Here is a 21,091-nt window from a genome sequence, read left to right on the forward strand (position 1 = left end):
TGGAAGCCTGTAGATCGAGTCTCAGATTTCTGCCAAAAGTTCAAATTAATAAGGTCACTTTAAGCCGCGCACAGCGGAAAGAAACCGCTAAGGGAAGTAAGCTAGCGTCAATAATCTGAAGTTTTTTGGGCTTAAAAACACAAAGAAAGCCTTATCGGTTGACAACACTATAAAACTAATTAATTGGTCAATTATGAATGAGTTTACATCGTGTATGACCAAAATCCAATGTTAATATAACATCGGTCCATAATGTTGGTCAACATTGGGGCTCCTATGTTAACTCGTTGTTCGATTATGGTTGCCGACATCATAATGTAAGTCCAAAGCTGGTACGTTAGTCTAACATTTTGTATTTGCTGGGTGTAAGGAGTGATGCAAGAAGAACACCTTTACGAGTATGAATATATAGATTTTATTCAGTAAAGAATTAATAAACAAATATATGTATAGTTCAATGAATACTTATACTGGTTTGTTAAGAAACAAAGTCACTCCTGGTGGCTGTGTGTATGTAACAGAAATCTTCTAACTGCATTAAAGAACAGAACAGAATAGAAATAAAGAAAAACAATGAAAATATTCCGATAAATATTTTTTCTGTGAACACCCTTTGAAGACATTTTTGTAAAGAATGTAGAAAACAATTCCATCACAACAATTAATTTATTTGAAAATTGTCACAAAAAGACATTTAAAACAAAAAAGGACAATAAATTCTGAAACTTAATAAGAAACACTGAAGAGGTCAGAAGTCAAGAACGTTATTAACATGAAAATTGAACTTAGAAAACAAAGTAATTAACAAGAAAATTAAACTTGGAAAAAGCAACATTCAGGTGAAGAAAGAAGAGGTAAAAAGTTGAAAAAAGCTTAAAATAAAATTGAACCATATATCTCTCTAAATTTAAGAGTGATTTAACAGCAATATGAAGTAGTTTAACCAAAAATATTCCACTGAATAAACAAGACGTTATTGTTGGAGGTCATATTTCTTATTTTAACATCAACATTTTGTTATCACTGATGAATACATACTGTAGAACAAAATAAACTATGGAAAACATTATTTTTAACAGTTGAACAATCAGCAGCGACAACAGTATTTTTGAAACCACAAAGTAACATTATATCTGCGCTCTTGTACTTCAGAATAAAGTCCAGCAAATTATTGTTTTTTTTTATCAACACAGTCGGTCATCGAGATTTTCCTTCTTGAAATTTTAGTCTTCATCATCATTATCTCTGATTATTGGAACACCTGTAAAATAAATAACAAGTTTATATATGTTACAAATCATTGCATATCGATGGCCTTACTTCAAAAATGCTGAGGCTGCATTTTTCTGTTTCGGAATTTTGACATCACTATAATCATAATGGCGAGCCGCATCTACCTGCATAATGGTGGGCAAATAGTCCAATGAGAAAATGGAGTTGAATCATGTGATCAAAATGTCAAGCAATGATTGGATATCTCACAGAGAAGTAAAAATGCCGAACCTTCAGAACTTGTAACTACAAAAATTTTAACTTTGGCATTTTGTAAAATAAAATGTGTGATCAAATAACCAAGATAAAATACTAAAAATGTTTCTACTGAAAACATGGGATTTTGTAGCTTCGACATTTGGAAATGAGGCAATCAATAAGTTGCATATGGGGTTTTGGCTTAAAAGCTATAGAAGGGTTCTGCACTTCATCTTTTTTTGGTAGCACAATTCTGCCCTCATAGAGACCAGGACAGGAACCCTTCTGCTCTCAGAGAATTAAATACTAATAATAATCAAATATTCTTTTATTTTCATCAAACTTGCAATATGATTATAAACACAAACAAAATCTACATATTTGGCAGTATAAACCTAATATAACTTCAAATTAAAAACAATCATAACTCATCAACTACTAAAGCCAGGATTGAGGGCCATGCTACACATGTGTGTATTGTCTCAGGCAACAAGTGTACCAAGTTTCATTTGAACATCTTGAACAGTTTTTGAGTTACGAGCCCAGGTATCAAGGCTTTGACAAAACCTTGACATTTTTGAAAGCAGTTGTTATGTTACAGAAATATATTTTATTATATGCCTTCCTGTGACTAATAAAGATTTATAGTGAAATTTTAAATGATATTTCACTTTTTCAAACAGTGAAAATAACAATTTGATATATTTCACTGTTTTGAAATTTAGCCTGTTCTCTCATTTATATAAAACTTCAGCTTGCACATGGCTGGGACACAATATTAACGACGTCATTTCTGAAATGAAGTTACATGCGCCTACCAATTGACATGTTTTTTTCAAATAAATTTTATTAAATGTCCTTTAATTCCAATTTTAGACATCTTATAATAAGGAAAATTGTTTCTTTCAGTATAAGATAGCAGAAAATCTAACCTTGTGAACACCCAAAGTGAATATTTCACTTGTGGCTACGCCACTCACGAAACATAACTTATGGTGCTCACTCGGTGATATATATTATGATCAGACACTGAAACAAACAATTGTCCTCTATATATATAGAGTATGTTGATCTTACCATCAACCTTCTTGACTTTGACCAGCTTTTCCTGGACAGTTTGTCTATAGCCCTTCTCTGTGTTATTTAGGGTTTCTTCCAGCGGATTCCCGACAAATACTAGATCCTCGAGGCACGGAAGGTCCGCCTAGAAATTGGGGGAAAGAGGAAATTCGTTTGTGGAATATTTACAGTGACAATGATTTTAAATCTTATGAAATATTCTGCAGATCAAAAGTTTGTCATTTAAACTTCCACAGTTATTAAGATTTAAAAGTTATCAATGACGAGGTTTGCAACATTGTTAACATTTACATTTTTATGATTGTTAACCTCGAAATCTTCACTGCTCTGAAAGTTTCATATATGGACACACTTAAGATCAAATTGACCAAAAAGATAAAAAATTGCTTCCAAAAACCGTTAAAAATAGATGGTAGCTTTTGGCGCATTTCTTCTTTGAAGAGTATTCAACACATAGCAATGGGACTTCCTAGGAATTCTTAATGACTTAAGTTGAGATTCACCAAGTACTTCTTATGAACGTTTATGAATAGAACTTAAGATAAATGAAATTCCTATCTTAAGTTGATACAGGTGTCATTTTTCTTAAGAAAAACTTAAGTTTTATGAATACGGCCCCTGAAGTACTTCTTACAAATTTTGAGATGAGTATGTATGATTATAAAGCTGCAGCCAATTGTATTAAAATGGTTAAGTTTTGGATATGTCAAGGTTATTATTTGGTCAATATTTATCCTAAAATAACTTCTAACCAATCAAATCAATTTTGATGAGTCATCCAACTAAGTCATTCTGTGCACAACTGATTGAAGTTTTATGTAACTGGATGTGGGTCACTAATAATCGAATTTAACTCTATTGATATAACAATAAACGGTCATTTAAATTTAAAAGTTGAGATAAAATCACTCACCAGCTTGGAAAATTCTCCCATGTCCTTCACTTCATTATTTGACATAAACAACACCTGGAGAATAGAAATGTTAAACAGTGTGTGAATGCCACGTGATAAATTATGTCATAAATGGCAATATTCCAATGAAGACTTTAAACAAAGCCTTTATGATTTAAGAGATGTAAAAATTTCGAAACAGAAAAAATGCAGCTTCCACATTTTGAAGTAAGGCCATCGACATCTGACAATTAACAAAAGTTGACTTGATTTGCTATACATATAAAACTTTGAATGTTTAATTTAAATTATGACAGAAATAATATGCATTTGAACATGTATTACTGACAACTTCAACACTATTAATGTCTGTTTGTTTGTTTTTTCAGTTAAAAAAGGGCATAACACAACAAATATTCAACTCGGAGTTATGGGCTTTGCTATGCATGATTGTATTGTCTCTGGCAACAACTGTACCATGTTTCAATTAAAGCCCTTAAATGTTTTTTACGTTATGGCTAAGGTTAAAGGTTTGCACTACAACAATGGTGACACCAAGTCTACGACAATATCCCAGTCATTTGACTAAATTCCTTTGTCCAAACAAAAAGACTAAATAAAAAAATAATTTTACCTTCAACTTTTTGAGGACGTTTATTCCTTTAAGTTTCTCAATTCTGTTGTATGAAATCCACAGCTCAGTCAATGTATCACCAACTGCCTCCTGCTCAGAAAAAACAACATGAATGAGTGACTGCAATGCAACACATAATAGTTGGAGCATATATAGAGGGGAAATTCCCTGTTTGACGCCAGCTCACCCATCGCAGACCCAACCAATGGCACATTCCAATTTAAAAAAAACCCAGGAATTATGGTTGTCCAGCTAGCACAGTGGTTAGCAAAGTGCTTCTCACCTAGATGACCTGGGTTCAATCACTGGCCTGGGAGCATGTGAGTTTGGTTTGAGGTCACCAAGCCTGACAAGTGGGTTTCCTCTGGGTACTCTGTTTTACCCACAGTTACACAAGACCACACTCTCGTGTAACATCATACCAACAAGAGCGATTGATATAATGTTGTAATAACTTGTTTCACAATCGTTGTAAAACAAATAAGTTTAAACTAACAACATGGTTTAAAATGTATTGGTGGAGGTTGTTCACATCAGATCTCCAGAAAGCAAACCTTCAAATTAGATAAACCTGATTTCATACTGACTGTAATTACAAATGGCAGTGACATCAGCCCAAACTCTAAATATATGTAAGTCTGCTCTGAGTATTCAACAAAGCAATACCTGCCCTTTATCATTCTGCAACAGCCTAAAGGTTGCTACTCACCAGTCCAGTTAAAGACTTGATATTGTTTCTCCCAAGCGACAAGATCCTCAGGTTCTCTGAAACACATTATTTCTAATGTTTAAAATACTGCACAAAGGATTACTGACACTAGGTAAATAAAAAACAATAGTTTACTAGTATTGACAATTTGGAAATATAAAGCAATAATTAACTCATTTGATAATTATCTCATTGGATATTACTTGCAATGTTGTAATCAAATTCAACCGGTTTTGCTTTTTCTAAATACCGTAGTACAAAATGAGCAGTTTTAAATATAATACATGCCATTTATAAACATAATAATTTTCTCCATCAATTCTCAAAATACATGTTTAAAATTATAAATGAAAACAAATTATACTTACTCAAACCATTTAAGTTTGCAATCTTTTCAATACAGTTTGTTGAGAGAGACAGCTGTCTGTAATTAATAAAGCAGGTAAAACAGGGTAGTATATAACCTACTACAGCAGCATACTCAATAGAATATAACCTATTAATCGGAACACCACTACCATGTTCCTTTCAAACAACCTCGGAGGATGTATATAAATGTACTTAACATGAAACAATGTTAAGAAAAAGTTGCGTTTCTTATGACTTGACACTTTGGAATCTTAATGATTTATAAAATAATATACTTCACTGGGAAATAATCTGAAATAATCTGAACTTTATAAGTTATAGAAATTACTATTTAAAACAGTGCAATTGATTAATATTATAATTATCAATTAAACAAATTATTTTTTCTATGCACCGACTTATATGAAAGGCTCTTCATATGGCAGAAATGGCTGAGGTGTTCTGATTATGTAAGCCTATGAAATGACTGATCAACATGCATTATTTAAGTATAATGATATAAGTCATCATATTTTGGAGTGCAGATTACAGAAATATGATTATAAAACATTCTTAGTCAGTCAGCAAATATTGTAATAAAGTAATTCCTTATCTAGACTAAGTAAGGAAATATCATTTGTTTTGCAAGTCTTGATTATAGTTTATTTTGATTTTCAAAAAATAGGGTAAGTATAAGTATATTACTTACGTGCATTTTACAAGCGTGGAGAGGGAGGCATCCATTTTTTCAACTGGTGGCAACTGGCTTATTAGACTGACAACTTCAGCATCACAAGCCTTACAGCCTTCCTTTTCTTCCTGAAATAAGCATAAGTTTAGATGTTGAAGTTTTAGATATTGCACCTAGGGCAAGCATATCATATTCTTAGTAACTGATTGAGTAGCAAATATAGGTTGGATTTTTTTCCGCTAAATAACAGCTAGTCAGAAAATAATATAAAATTCACACATTCATTGAAATATTTTGTTCTGATTTATGCCATCTGTATAGGGATATCAAACTTCTTAACCTAATCTGTATATAGGGTAATATCTATACCTCCTATTTTTAACTTTGTTTTATTTAACTTTTCCGTTTCTTTTACAACCATTAATAACATTATTGTAGATTGACACACAAATGTCTAGGTCCCCAGCAGGGGTTTGGGTTTGACATTAATGGAAGATAGATACTAAGATATTATAATATAGATGCTATTTACAACACAAGTCTATCTATCTATCTATCTTGCTATTACGCTGCCATCTTATATTCAAACACCAATAAGATTTACCAGACTAATGTACCCACTATGTTTCAGACAAATTAAAGTAAAAACTGACAATCACAAATTTTCATTCTATCCTCACTCAGTTGTACTTTGGAACAGTTTGCCCAATCGTATTGTCACTATCCCCACCCCTGACACATTCAACGTGGCTGTGGCAACCATTAGATAAGCGAGCAGTGTTTTTATCCTTTTACCAGTTCACCAATCACTTTTTATCATGTTACCTAAATTGTGTTCTCTTTTATACCCTAGTTCTCACTTTTCTGATGTGATTTGCCTCATCAGTGTTTTATTATTTTTCACTAACAAGCCGGCGCGCACCGTTCATGTCAGTAACACTCGGAAGAGGAGTTGACATTAAACAGAGATAGATCGGTTACCCCACCCACTTCTTTGTACATGCATATATTCCTTGTATTTACTTACAAATTTTGCAATCGCGTCCTTGATAGTGGTTCCCTTCGACTGAAACGATAATTGATATCATTATCAATAAACAGGCCTTCATATAAGCAAAAATATTTTTATGAGAAACAAAACATTGATAAAAAAGAAAAGAAAAACACTGAAGTACTGACCATTTTTCTTCGTTTCTAATGACAACAATGTATTGGCAAGGTGCCCCGAGATATCGTTTTGGTAAAACTCGTTTTTGAAAACTATGCCCTATTGGTAAAAAAGATGGCGGAAAGTTCAAAGCGAAAAAAGGCAAACACAGGTGAAATTATAACCTTAAATATATATTACGCTTATAAAACATCAGTAAAAATGAAGTGATTGAATATGTTTGTAATTTAAACATTTAAAGGAAGTTTTAACGACCCATGGATTTGTGTACTATACGTGTTTTTATAGGAATCAATAGGTTACACAACACTATTTAAAAGTTGTGAGGCCTCCACTCACTAGTGGACAATATTAGGTATAATATTACAGGAATTTGGTCAAACTCACTTGGCAAGGTTGTTTGGCTTTCAGACTAAATTAATCTACATTCTTTGTCCATTTATTTAAGAGGAAAGAGGCAAGAAACATAACAGATAGTCAACAGACAAAAGTTGACTAGAGAGTAGAATATTAGATGAAATATATAATATATATATTGATTTATTAGAAAATTTGGTAAAATATAATTGACCACTGTCACCAGTATCTATTTCACGGGACTGCAAAAACACTCTAGAAATACACAAAGAATGACTTAAAGTGAAAGAGTCTCTGAATATAGATTAATGTGGCTAATGTATGTCTTAGTTCACCTAAATGGACGTCATTATCTCATAGAGTCTTTGACTATTTTTGTACATGGCAGACTAGTTACAGGGATTCATAACAAATTTCAAAATGATTAACGCTCATTATTGTGGGTAATGTTTGTTTTCATTAAATCAGTGAAATACCTTAGATTCTCTATGTTAGTGTCTGTTTTTTTAATTGAGTTTATCAAGGTCTGCCTGCGCATGTGGGCAGTACTATGGCTTGACAGTCCCGCGACACCATCACCCTTTTACCGGTAATTGTGTTTAAATGCCATAAGTGACATGAAATAGAAATGATTGTTAAGACTTGAAGAAACTGAGTGAGATGCAAGATATCCGGGTGCAATACCGTAGTAGCTGTTTGCCAAGAGACCTCTTGGTTTTTAGCTGGACTATTCGAAGAGTATGGAGAGCTATACTACTCACCCATGCGTCGGCGTCACACCTTGGTTAAGATTTTGCATGCAAGCACACATAGGTTAATATCTCAGCAACTACTTGAGGTATTGCATTGAGACTTTATACAGTGGTACTCAACCATCCAACCTACTTAATTAACCAAGTTAGAAAACTCTAATTTGCATTTAATGCAAAAAATAGGCCTTTATTATTCAACTCAGAAATTCTGGTTAAGGTTTTGCGTGCAAGCACACATAGGTTAATATCTCAGCAACTACTTGAGGTATTGCATTGATACTTGATCCAATGGTACTCAACCATCCAACCTACTTAATTAACCAAGTAAGATAACTCTAGTTTGCATTAAATGCAAAAAATAGGCCTTTATTATTCAACTTAGAAATTCTGGTTAAGGTTTTGCGTGCAAACACACATAGGTTAATATCTCAGCAACTACTTGAGGTATTGCATTGAGACTTGATACAGTGGCACTAAACCATCCAACCTACTTAATTAACCAAGTAAGATAACTCTAGTTTGCATTTATGAAAATAATAGGCCTTCATTATCCGATTAGAAATTCTGGTTAAGGTTTTGCGTGCAAACACACATAGGTTAATAACTCAGCAACTTCTTGAGGTTTTGCATTGAGACATGATACAATGATACTCAACCATCCAACCTACTTAATTAACCAAGTTAGATAGCTCCTGTTTGCATTTAATGCAAGTAATTGCTCTTTATTATTCGACTTAAAAATTCTGGTTAAGGTTTTGCGTGCAAGCACACATAGGTAAATATCTCAGCAACAACTTGAGGTATTGCATTGAGACTTGATACAATGGTACTCAACAATCCAACCTACTTAATTAACCAAGTAAGATAACTCTAGTTTGCATTTAATGTAAATAATTGCCCTTTATTATTCAACTATAATATTCTGGTTAAGGTTTTGCATGTAGCACACATAGGTTAATATCTCAACAACTACTTGAGGTATTGCATTAAGACTTAATACAATGGTACTCAACCATCCAACCTACTTAATTAACCAAGTAAGATAACTCTAGTTTGCATTATATTCAAATAATGGCCCCTTCTTTAGTCATAGAAATTCTGGTTAAGGTTTTGCTTGTTACCACTTTTAAGTCAATACCTCAGCGAATACATCATGTATTGCATTGAAACTTTAAACACATGCTCACAACCATTTAACCTTCTTTTTTAATCAAGTAAGATAACTCTATCTTTCATATTATAAATTTTTTGCCCCTTTATTTTGCAACTTAGAAATTCTGGTTAAGGTCTTGCATGTTAGCACACATAGGATAATATCTCAGCAATTACTTGATGTATTGCATTGAGACTTTATACAATGGTATTCAACCACCCAAAGTAATTGAATAACCAAGTTAGATAACTGTATTTTTCAAATAATGGCCCTTTATTATTAGACTAAAAAATTCTGGTTAAAATGTTCCATGTAAATACATTTATCTTAATATCTCAGCACATCATGTATTGCATTGAAATCTAATCTAACAGTGATCCATGCATGTTTCGCCAAAACTTTTCAATCCTTACACTGAAGAGCGGCGGAAAAGTCAAGCGCTGTCTCTGTGACAGCTCTTGTTTAACATGCTCTGTGTAAAGCACCGATATATGTGATACAACTTTCCTGAGTTTAACCAGTGCTGAATGAACCATCTAACCAGTATTATTCTTTTGATACCGAACGCAAGTCAAAAGAGCTGATATCATATTTTAACGTCTTTCGGTTTGACCCGACCAGGATTTGAACCTGTGACCTTCTGCACCGAAAGCAAACATTCTACCACTCATTGGGGCAGTCATGTGTATAAGCCATGGTCTTATATTCCATAAATGCCAGCCACTCTGTCCGCCTCAGCAAACCATTGATGATTTTTTTAAATCATATAAATTTTTACGACAAACAAGCGATATTCAAGGATCCCACAACCAGAAGGGTACACGTATTCTGAATCTGCAAGGGTTTAGATGAGGTTTTGGAGCTTGATATGCAAGATGGCGGTGAAACCATGACGAAATAGGATTTTTGTAACCTGTTTTCGCCTAGTAAGTGGTACAAAGTATATATTTCAAAAATATCATGACACGCATTCGGCTCTACAATTACTATGCCTCACTCGGCTTTCTATGCCCCAGAAGGTTGGCATATTAAAATCACACCGTCCTTCCGTCCGTCCGTGTGTCCGGCTCAATAACTTGCCACATGTGTTCCACATACCAAGAAGACGTGTCGCGTGCAAGACCCGTGCCCCTACCTCAAAGGTCAAGGTCACACTTAGTGTTTATTCACAATGGAGTGCTGCATATAGGACATAGAGTATAGGTTGTCGTGTCCGGGCTGTAACTTTCCCTTGTATGGACAGATTTTAAAATAACTTGCCACATGTGTTCCACATACCAAGATAACGTGTCGCGTGCAAGACCCATGTCCCTACCTCAAAGGTCAAGGTCACACTTAGTGTTTATTCACAATGGAGTGCTGCATATAGGACACAGAGTATAGGTTGTCGTGTCCGGGCTGTAACTTTCCCTTGTATGGACAGATTTTAAAATAACTTGCCACATGTGTTCCACATACCAAGACGACGTGTCGCGTGCAAGACCCGTGCCCCTACCTCTAAGGTCAAGGTCACACTTAGTGTTTATTCACAATGGAGTGCTGCATATAGGACATAGAGTATAGGTTGTCGTGTCCGGGCTGTTACTTTCCCATGTATAGACAGATTTTAAAATAACTTGCCACATGTGTTCCACATACCAAGATAACGTGTCGCGTGCAAGACCCATGTCCCTACCTCAAAGGTCAAGGTCACACTTAGTCTTTATTCACAATGGAGTGCTGCATATAGGACATAGAGTATAGGTTGTCGTGTCCGGGCTGTAACTTTCCCTTGTATGGACAGATTTTAAAATAACTTGCCACATGTGTTCCACATACCAAGACGACGTGTCGCGTGCAAGACCCGTGCCCCTACCTCAAAGGTCAAGGTCACACTTTGTGTTTATTCACAATGGAGTGCTGCATATAGGACACAGAGTATAGGTTGTCGTGTCCGGGCTGTAACTTTCCCTTGTATGGACAGATTTTAAAATAACTTGCCACATGTGTTCCACATACCAAGACGACGTGTCGCGTGCAAGACCCGTGCCCCTACCTCTAAGGTCAAGGTCACACTTAGTGTTTATTCACAATGGAGTGCTGCATATAGGACATAGAGTATAGGTTGTCGTGTCCGGGCTGTTACTTTCCCATGTATAGACAGATTTTAAAATAACTTGCCACATGTGTTCCACATACCAAGATAACGTGTCGCGTGCAAGACCCATGTCCCTACCTCAAAGGTCAAGGTCACACTTAGTCTTTATTCACAATGGAGTGCTGCATATAGGACATAGAGTATAGGTTGTCGTGTCCGGGCTGTAACTTTCCCTTGTATGGACAGATTTTAAAATAACTTGCCACATGTGTTCCACATACCAAGACGACGTGTCGTGTGCAAGACCCGTGCCCCTACCTCAAAGGTCAAGGTCACACTTTGTGTTTATTCACAATGGAGTGCTGCATATAGGACATAGAGTATAGGTTGTCGTGTCCGGGCTGTAACTTTCCCTTGTATGGACAGATTTTAAAATAACTTGCCACATGTGTTCCACATACCAAGACAACGTGTCGCATGACAGACCCGTGTCCCTATCTCAAAGGTCAAGGTCACACTTTGGTGTTTATTCACAATGGAATGCTGCATATATAAGGACATAGCAGTGTCGGTTGTCAACTATGGGTGGTATTTTTTATGTTTAGAGGCAATTTAAAATAACTTGCCATATGTATTTGACATGTAAAGGCAAGATCGACTTTTCATGTACTGACCTTGTTCATAGGTCAATATCACAATCGGGGGCATTCGTCACATACTGTGACAGCTCTTGTTATTTCATGCGTTTAGGTTACGCAATAAAAAAGTTATTGAAGGAAAACCTTCGGCCAGTCTTTTGTTTACAAATGTGGGAGGCGAGAATTTGATACTTTTTATGACGTTTAAGTTCCAAAAACACATATTTTTGCAATTTGGTTTCTGCTTTAACATTATTTAAATGTGGTATTTTAATTTCCTGACAATTCCTTTGCTGTACAAGAGCCTTCATGGTAAGTGAGGCAAAGTAATTGTACAGCCAAATGCGCGTCATGATATTTTTGAAATATATACTTTATACCACTTACCAGGCGAAAACAGGTTCCAAAAATCCTATTTCGTCATGGTTTCGCCGCCATCTTGCATATCAAGCTCCAAAACCTCACTTAAACCCTTGCAGATTCGGAATACGTGTACCCCCCTGACAACCAAAGTTCATTTTATTTATAGAAGACTGAGACATACTAAAATTGAATAATTATTAAAAAAGAGTTTTTTGTGAATTATTATTTTCAGGTGACTCCAATTGGATGCAGTATCCAGATGGCGATCAGCTGTTAAGTTTTGAGAAGTTAGACCGAGCCTCACCTGATCTTTGGCCAGAAAAAAGTAAGTCTGAAATAAATATAAAATTAAAATGTAGGTAAATGTATGTGTCTGACTTTCTATAGTCTATTGTTGTAGCTAAGACATTGGCTCTTCTAATTCCATCTGTGTCTGTCAATAACATATTTTAATTTTAAGCTCATCTGAGCACAAAGTGAGTAATGATGATTGTCCATTGTCTGTGGTCAACATTTTCCTTTAAATAACTTCTCCTAAAACACTGGGGGTAATTTCAACCAAACTTCACAGGAATGTTCATTTGGTGGTACTCTTTCAAATTCCTTCAATAAAATTGGTTCCATGCAGAACTCTGATTGCCATGGCACCTGAAAAGGACAAAATTTGAAAAACTTCTTCTCAGAAACTGCTGGCCTGATTTTGAAACAAGTTCACAGAAATGATCCTTAGGGGACCCTCTATTAAATAAAGTTCTTCACCTTGTGTTGATTCGTCTAAAGGCTTAGACACCAGTGGGTGGGGCTACTTTTTACTGTATATCTGTATGGAAAACTTTGAAAATCTTCTGGCCTAATTTTAAAATAATCTACAGAAATGTTCCTAAGGAACGGACATTCACATATAAAATAATGCTTTCACTGTATTAAAGCATGCAACTTATCTGTTTTAAGTTAAAAACATTGGGTCCAGAAATTTCCCTTATTTCCATGCTAGGTACCCCACATTATGAACTTAATGTGCATCCGTGGGTCCCCCAAGTTAACATTAATGTAGAGCAATTAGGACTCCATATTTATAATGAGAGAGCCCAAACTTATCAAGGAGGGTCACAGGAACCTTAGCTGAAAAATCCTTGGGAAAACCCTTTATGTTCTAATTTAGTGTTATATGTATATACATTGTACAATGTTATGTTTTTAATACTTCATTACAGTTCCTGGTGTGTCAGAGTTTGCTGCTGAAAGAATGGTGATTATAATTTTGTTCTCATTAGATGTTTTTGGGCTGTTTAAACTCACAATCCACCTGTTCATTATATGGATTTCTCTCGATCACTGATTGAAATTAACTTATAAATCTGAATATGATTTTGTTATAACCAGAATGACACTAGTCTTCAAAAAGAAAATTTTCAATATTTTTAGCTATAATTGTATGTTTTTGTGACTATTCAAAGTATTAATGTGTGTATCTTGTTAACAATGGGATCGTCAGTTGGAGCATGACGGAAACCCGCCCAAATGGATGGCCGACTTGGAAAACGAGGACATCAATCTTCTTCAAGGTATCAATCCAAGTTTTCATTTCTGTCATTAGTGTATGTGTGTATGCAATCTAACATTGTGAAGCAAGAATTGAGGTTCTGATTTTTATGATATTTGATTTCAGCTCACCTGACCACTAAATGCTCAGGGTAAGCTTTTCCCGTAGTCCAACATCAGTTTTTGGTCCATCATCTGTCTGCCCTCCTTCTGTCAACAGTTTCTTCAAACAGCATATCCTCCTTAACCTCATGGCCAATTTAGAAGAAACTTAACTGTTATGTTCCTTGGATGGTGCCCTTTCAAAGTTGTTCAAAGAAATGAATTCCATGCAGAACTATGGTAACCGAAAGGAAACAATCTTGATAATAAAGCCTAGAGCTTTGATAGTTGGTGTGTTACATTGTCTAGTGGTCCTCCACCAAGTGTGTTCAAATCATGCTCCGTGGGTCAAAACTGGCCCCATCCTGGGGTTCACAAGCTTTTTAGAAAGGGAAATCTTTGAAAAAATCTTCTTGTCTGATCCCACTAGGCCAAGATCTTTTAAATTTTTATGTACAGTCAAACCTGTATTAAGTGGCCACCCTTGGGAAATGATCAAAGTGGCTGCTTAAGACAGGTGGCCACTTAATCCAGGTTTGACATTTCGGCCTTTAGCTTTATTCAGAGATGGAGTATGTATCTTAACCACCACCTCACACCACAATCAGTAACATCTGTATCAATATTATTGAAGAAGGCTGAATACAAATACATTTGTATAGATAAAATAAATTTATTTCAAATTTATAAATAAAATACAATAGATAAATGTTGATACAAGGCATAAACAAAACACACCACATATCAGTCTACACATTTCACGCTTACGCTTAAGTAAGAAATTGATTCGAGTCCTTCCACAGTTAAATTCCTTGGCAACACTTCTTGCACTACGGCCGTTTTCTAATAACTTTATAAACTCGACACGTTCTTTCAGAGTCAAACACTTTCGATTAGTCTTAGTTTCAGCCATAATCAAAGGTAAAAACATATCAAGAACAATGCATTGTAAATATCCGTTCGTAGAAATATAAATCCGTGCACTTTGAAAAATAATATTAAAGTGCATAAAAATTGTACCTCGTTTAACGCCTTCGAATGACAATGCAAACTGTGAACTCATAAAAACCGGTGTTTTTGTCGGTATTTAATAATTGTCTTCGTAATTATTTAATTATCTTATTAATTGTGTCATTAATTGTGTCAATTCTGATCAAAACATTCGCCGACGTGTAATAAACATGATTTCTCGATGAGTAAACACGCATGGCAATCGTGTGATGCAATATTCATTTTCATTGGATGACGGAGATTCCCGAGGCCGTCGTTCTTTTCCGTAAACTTTTATACGCAATTAAAGCTGTGTATTGGAAAAATTTATAAGCGGAAGTGTTAGTGACAAGGGATTAGTGGCCGCTAATTAGTGTTTATATGGCTTCACGGGGACAAAAATTAGTGGCCGTGGCCGCGTTAGACAGTTGGCCGCTTAATGCACTTACATTATATAGTAAAAACGTACGGGGGGAATTTGGAGTGGCCCGTTAAGGCAGGTGGCCATTTAAAGGAGGTGACCGTTCAACCAGGTTTGACTGTAGCGTCATACAGTAGTTCTATATGAAGTTTGTTCAAATTGTACCCCTGGGGTAAAAACTAGCCATGCCCGAGGAGGGTCACAAGTTTTATATAGATTTATATAAGAACAACTTTGAAAGACTTCTTGTCTGAAACTGCTGGGCCCAGATGCTTGATATTTTGTATGTAGCATCATACGTTGCTCCTCCACCAAGTTTGTTCAAATCATGTCCCTAGGAACAAAATTGGTCATGCCCTGGGTTCACAAAATTCCTATCGACTTAAATAAGATAAACATTGAAACACATCTTGTCTGAAATAGTTAGGCCCAGACCCATACATGTGATAACGTCCCGTCGATTATCTTAATTTTACCAATGTAAGTCAGCTATTTTGCCTGTCCGGGACACTGGTCGTAAAACACAGGACATGTTGACACTAATCCGTTAATTGGTACGTGTGTCGTCGAGGTCATCGTCAATCACCCGATAATTGATCTATCGGCCTATTGTTGTGCTAAACGAGTGGGGGAGGGTTCTTGTATACAAATTCATTGTTTTCATATGGATTTGTTTGGTCTTATGAATGATAGCTTTTAATTGATGAATTGATATTTTTCACACATTTTACCAACAAATGAGCATGAAGGTAAGTTCAAAGAAAGTGACAAAATGAGTAAAAAAAACAAAATTAAAACACTGAAAACATCCCATATTCCTTTCAAATTTCAAAGTCGATACGTCGTTATACTTTTAACAACTTATGCGTCCATAAGGAATTTTAGTGTTTTGACTTTTTTTCCGAACTATCGTGTGTATTTTTACGCCGAAATAAAACTGACGATATGGGGTTTACAGGTGGTTATATAGAGTGCTTTAATCACGTGACCATGGTAAGTCACGTGATCGCTTTATACACCCGATTGTTGACACGTCTCTATCAAAATTATATGCATCTCCAAACGGAAAAAAGCTCATCTACTGGAAAATCTTCTTTATCGTCTGAAAAATATTGTGTGTCATAAATTGCAAACGTTTTAAATGTGATGAAAAAATAAATATTTTGTAACGCATGTTCTCAAAAGCGCGGGAAAACAGGTGCCCGTATAGTTGTTTATTTCCTGTTTTGATGAAACCGAAAGTAGACTGCATATCCTCCTGGTTAGCACTTCATTTAAAGCCTGGGAAAATATCTGGTGTTTTTATTTTTTCAAGAAAATGCAGAAAAAAAACAACCATGTGAAGTAAAAAATACGTCTTGGCAGTCAAAATAGGTACATTTTCCCGACGTTAAAAACGACTAAAATAGCCCCAGATATGCTATAGAATGCACCACAGACGTTCCCCATTTAAAAAAAATTCCGGACCCCCCTAGTGTGCGTTGACATTACGATGGGTGTCCCGGAATCGACCCAAGAAATTATCACATGTATGCCCAGACCCTTGATAGTTTGTATGTAGCAGCATAAAGTAGTCCTCTATCAAGTTTGTACAAATGCCCATGGGGTCAAAACTGGCCTCGTCCTGAGGTTCACAATTTCCTAAGACTAAAAAGTGGAAATTTTTGAAAATCTGCTTGTCTGAAACTCCTAGGCCCAGACCATTTATATTTTACATGTAGCATCTACTAATTCATAGTAGAATGGTGAAATTAAATGGTTTCATATACCAGGTAGTTTTTTACAGAGGTGTGAATATTTTCAGAGTTTGGAAGTTTGACAACGTCCCAGCTTATGGAGAAAGTAAAAGGCTTACAAAACCTGGCTTATCAGCTTGGCTTGGATGAAGGTATAACAAACACACATTCAAAATTTATTTTGTCATGGAAACAGTATTTACTATAGACCTGATAAAACATAAATACAGGCAAATAGGCAATCAATTTGTCATAAGTATTGTATTAGGTGATGCTACCACAGGGGTACATATCTGAATGTCAAAGTTTTTTTGACAAGCAATAGCTGCAATACACTTCAAGCATTACAATATCTGTAAGATAAAAAACAATGCCGCCATGTCCTCCAACCATCAACACAATTTTTTAAAACATAAACTGTCATTAATTTTTGACAGAATAAAGCTCCATAACACCAGCAATATATGAGTGGTATTTACAAGAAATTGCGCTATTTGCATGAAAACGATCTTGACATAAGTAAATTTGAAAATAAAATCCCTACCTACCCTACCTTGTAATTAAAGGGATGTTCCCCTAAACAAAAAAATATTTGTTTTAGGCCCGGCATAAAATTATTCAAACTCTTTTATTGTTTTAATCTTTTTAAAACCGCATGCTCTTATAAAAGATATTGATAAAAAACATTGGTGTATATTCTATGGAAAAAAAAATAATATAAAGCCAAAAATGGATTTGAGTACAATTCCTTGTTTAAAAGCAATTACTCAAGTGCATTTTCTGTGCTTGTATTATTATTTTTTGGAATACTGACAAAAGGTTTGTACTAATAAAATGAGAAAATGGAATATTGAAAGAGTTATATCATACCAAATTTTAAATCATGCTTGGGTTATATGTGGTAGGATGAGCTGAGATTGTGCCTTTTTGAGATGAGATATTGAGGCGAAACATAATTTTGGACTCAGAAAAAGATATGTATACTTGTCAAATGTACATACCAACTAAAGTTGATACAACAACACTAAGTCATTGATAGCAGTATTGGTAGAAACCACTAGATGTATAAGACTTATCTTCAACACTTTTTGTTCTGTCTGAAAGAATTTGGCAAAAAATTATCAAGACCCATAAAAGCCAGAATGATTGTAGTCGAATTATTATGTTGTTGACTTTTTCAGCCCGAGAAATGACCCGAGGAAAGTATCTGAACGTCTTAGAGAAGCAAAACAAGTGAACAGGCGTCTTCGCTGACGTACAATATTATAAAATGCCCAAGTGCCATACTTGGTTCAGCCCAAGTGCGATACTTGATTCACTGAATTGGAACTGCTGGACAGTTGAGATGGCGTGTGATTATTCACCTGTGACTGCAGACGATAATTATGTTTGATAACATTGCCATGTAATAGTTGAATAAGGAATTTGACAGTATTTGTAATATGTTATCACGAAACACTATTTTTTTATCGAATGAACCATTCTTATAAGCTTTTCAATTTTTCAAAGAAAAGAGTTTTGTGAAAGCCTTAGCGTTGTTGTTGTCATGCAAAAACTTGAACTTGGCCATAACTTGAAACCATTCAAATATAACTTGGTACACATGTCGCCACAGACAAAACACACATGAACATGTATGTTAAGTTATAACTATGGCTTTAATAATTTATGAGTAATGGCCCTTTTCTACTGAAAATCAACTAACAGGTAATGGCATTTGCTATGGGTCGCCTTTGTTTTGCCATGTTCTGAATTATTAACTTTTTTAAAAGGATCAATTTCTTTTCCTATCCGGGCGCAAAATGAACTAACATTCACACCTTACTGTTAATCTAATGTTCGAATGAATTGTTTGATTTGAATATGAAATATTTGACTATTCCTTGTGTTTTGATATATTGGTCAAAGTTCAAACCACTGGTTTGATGAAGAATGTAAAAATGCAAAAATGTTATATAAAAATGCTTTGTTTCATCGCATTTAAATGTTGGTTGAACTGAATTGTGTAGACTTAAATCTATATATAAGATTACTGTAAAGAAGGAGGTAATGCAATTTGAATAGAAGTGTTGTAGAAAGTTCGAAAATTTAAAATCAAAGAAACCGCGTGATTTTTGGTGGGATTTTAAGAGTTAAATGGTATCTCAAATACAAATAGTATTCCATTGTCAGGTAGTGATATTTAAGTTGGTTTATTATTGATAAATTGTTAGGCAGTGCTCCTCATGTTGTCATAATCAAATCATATTATACATGTACTATGTTCATATTTGTGTCTAAAAATAACCATCTTCTTTGGCCCATATCCAATTCTCCGTTTAGCTAAAATTCCCTTTAGAACTAGGTACAGTACTTCCTACTCCAGGATATTTCGTATTTCTCGGTCAAAGAGATAAAACAACCTCTTAATCATCACACCTTCCCCACCTGGAGTTTAGCCTGTCAAGCGCCATTTTCTATGCTCGGGGTTCTCCGCTAGAACCAAGAATTGACAAAATGGTAATCAGTAATGTCCATGAATTAGGAAATGGCTGTGCTCGATTCTTTTCCCCAGTGTATGTCATCTTATCGATGACATCACCAGAGCCCCTACTTTTTGTAGATAAACCCCACAAATCCAAGGACAGTTTGTCAACCTTCCCAAAATCTTGTAACCTATTCTATTTACAATTCTTGTAAACCTCATTCCCCGGATCATCCAGACATGAACCCCATAGTTAGCGAGGTAACGGTTACATTGAAATCTATACCATAACTAATATTATACTAAATATCCAGAGAAATAGCTTATTATTATTCTGGGCAATAAATGGCCAACCTGACTATAAATCAAATCCCCTTACCTTAAGGCTTATTCCTGGATTCTGGGGCTCAGAGATGATACTCATACTGTACGATATGTATGCTTGTTTATCTGTATAACAACATGATGCAACTATCTGAATGTTAAAGTATGACATGGAAATTAATGTCTTGACTTAAGTTGACATCTTGTTCTGGTTTAAGCGTACAATAGCCTGGAAATGTCACGCCCACACTAGACCAGGGTTGGTCGGTGGCGGAACTATATTCAATAGAAGTTTTAAGTTGTGGTGTATTCCCTAAAGCATAGATGAAAGGGAAAAGTGTTCGGATAGAAGGAGTTTTCCACTGTATATAAATATAAACATTAGAATAATTAAGTTTTGATTAAAAAAAATTCAACATTATATTAAAGGCTATGATATTGTATAACCATTGCAGTGTTGAAAATATTTATTTTACCACTTTCATTATGTTATTTACCTTGTTTTGAACTAAACACTATATTTACTAATATTGTATGGAAAGTGCCATTACCTTGAGAAATGTTTAAAACTCTACATTCAATGTAAGATTCATCCTAAATATGCGCTTACATGTATGTCTTTTAGTTTGATTTGTGCAAATGTATTAATATGTCACAAGAAACTGTATTGCTTATGTGAATAAAATACTGATCTGTTCTGCATTGCCTGTAGATCTGGAGTAAATAAAATGTGTCAAGTTATGACCCTTGGGTAGGTTGACAAGCATTGTCATACTTGTGCATGTTTTTTCAACATGCATAACCTGTTGGAAATGTTCCACTACAGGATTGTTCAATTATCTGTTTAGAATATCCAATTATCTGTTAAAACTTTACTGTTACCTGTTAGGACCCTCAAATTACCATTTAGAAAAGTTCCATCACCAGATTTGACCCTCCAATCATCTATTAGGAATGTTTCATTATTACCAGTTTAGACTCTCCCCATTACTACTTGAGGCTTTCCCGTTACCAGTTTGGATTTATCCCCTAGCAGTTTAGACTCTCCCCATTATTACTTGAGGCTTTCCCTTTACCAGTTTGGATTTATCCCCTAGCAGTTTAGACTCTCCCCATTATTACTTGAGGCTTTCCCGTTACCAGTTTGGATTTATCCCCTAGCAGTTTAGACTCTCCCCAT

The 21,091-nt window shown here is 35.1% G+C and overlaps 2 protein-coding genes across 2 annotated transcripts; one reads left to right on the forward strand and one right to left on the reverse strand.

Annotated features, from left to right (window-relative positions):
• Positions 1-399: 399 nt before the first annotated feature.
• LOC128208942 (dynein axonemal light chain 1-like) lies at positions 400-7,059 on the reverse strand. The gene is made up of 9 exons (XM_052912668.1): positions 7,004-7,059; positions 6,852-6,890; positions 5,843-5,952; positions 5,154-5,209; positions 4,786-4,841; positions 4,077-4,166; positions 3,464-3,517; positions 2,548-2,674; positions 400-1,261 (listed from the first exon to the last, which is right to left on the reverse strand). The coding sequence occupies exons 1-9, from the start codon at positions 7,004-7,006 to the stop codon at positions 1,224-1,226; spliced, it is 573 nt and encodes a 190-aa protein (XP_052768628.1). The 5' UTR covers positions 7,007-7,059; the 3' UTR covers positions 400-1,223.
• A 46-nt stretch (positions 7,060-7,105) lies between these two features.
• Positions 7,106-20,609, forward strand: LOC128207223 (protein lin-52 homolog). Its single transcript, XM_052910032.1, has 6 exons — positions 7,106-7,143; positions 12,565-12,657; positions 13,547-13,581; positions 13,828-13,897; positions 17,192-17,275; positions 18,305-20,609. Exons 1-6 carry the CDS (start codon positions 7,107-7,109, stop codon positions 18,358-18,360), a joined length of 375 nt encoding a protein of 124 aa, XP_052765992.1. The 5' UTR covers position 7,106; the 3' UTR covers positions 18,361-20,609.
• Positions 20,610-21,091: the final 482 nt, after the last annotated feature.

The sequence above is a fragment of the Mya arenaria genome, chromosome 11 (genome assembly GCF_026914265.1).
Source record: "Mya arenaria isolate MELC-2E11 chromosome 11, ASM2691426v1".
NCBI lineage: Eukaryota > Metazoa > Mollusca > Bivalvia > Myida > Myidae > Mya > Mya arenaria.

Coding starts and splice junctions, on each gene's coding strand:
- LOC128208942 (XM_052912668.1), bottom strand. Junction 5,953..6,851: donor AGGACGCGATTGCAAAATTT/GTAAGTAAATAC, acceptor TGCTTATTTCAG/GAAGAAAAGGAAGGCTGTAA. Junction 5,210..5,842: donor TCCACGCTTGTAAAATGCAC/GTAAGTAATATA, acceptor TATTAATTACAG/ACAGCTGTCTCTCTCAACAA.
- LOC128207223 (XM_052910032.1), top strand. CDS start 7,107: ATGGCGGAAAGTTCAAAGCGAAAAAAGGCAAACACAG. Junction 13,582..13,827: donor AGTTTGCTGCTGAAAGAATG/GTGATTATAATT, acceptor TGGGATCGTCAG/TTGGAGCATGACGGAAACCC. Junction 17,276..18,304: donor TCAGCTTGGCTTGGATGAAG/GTATAACAAACA, acceptor TGACTTTTTCAG/CCCGAGAAATGACCCGAGGA.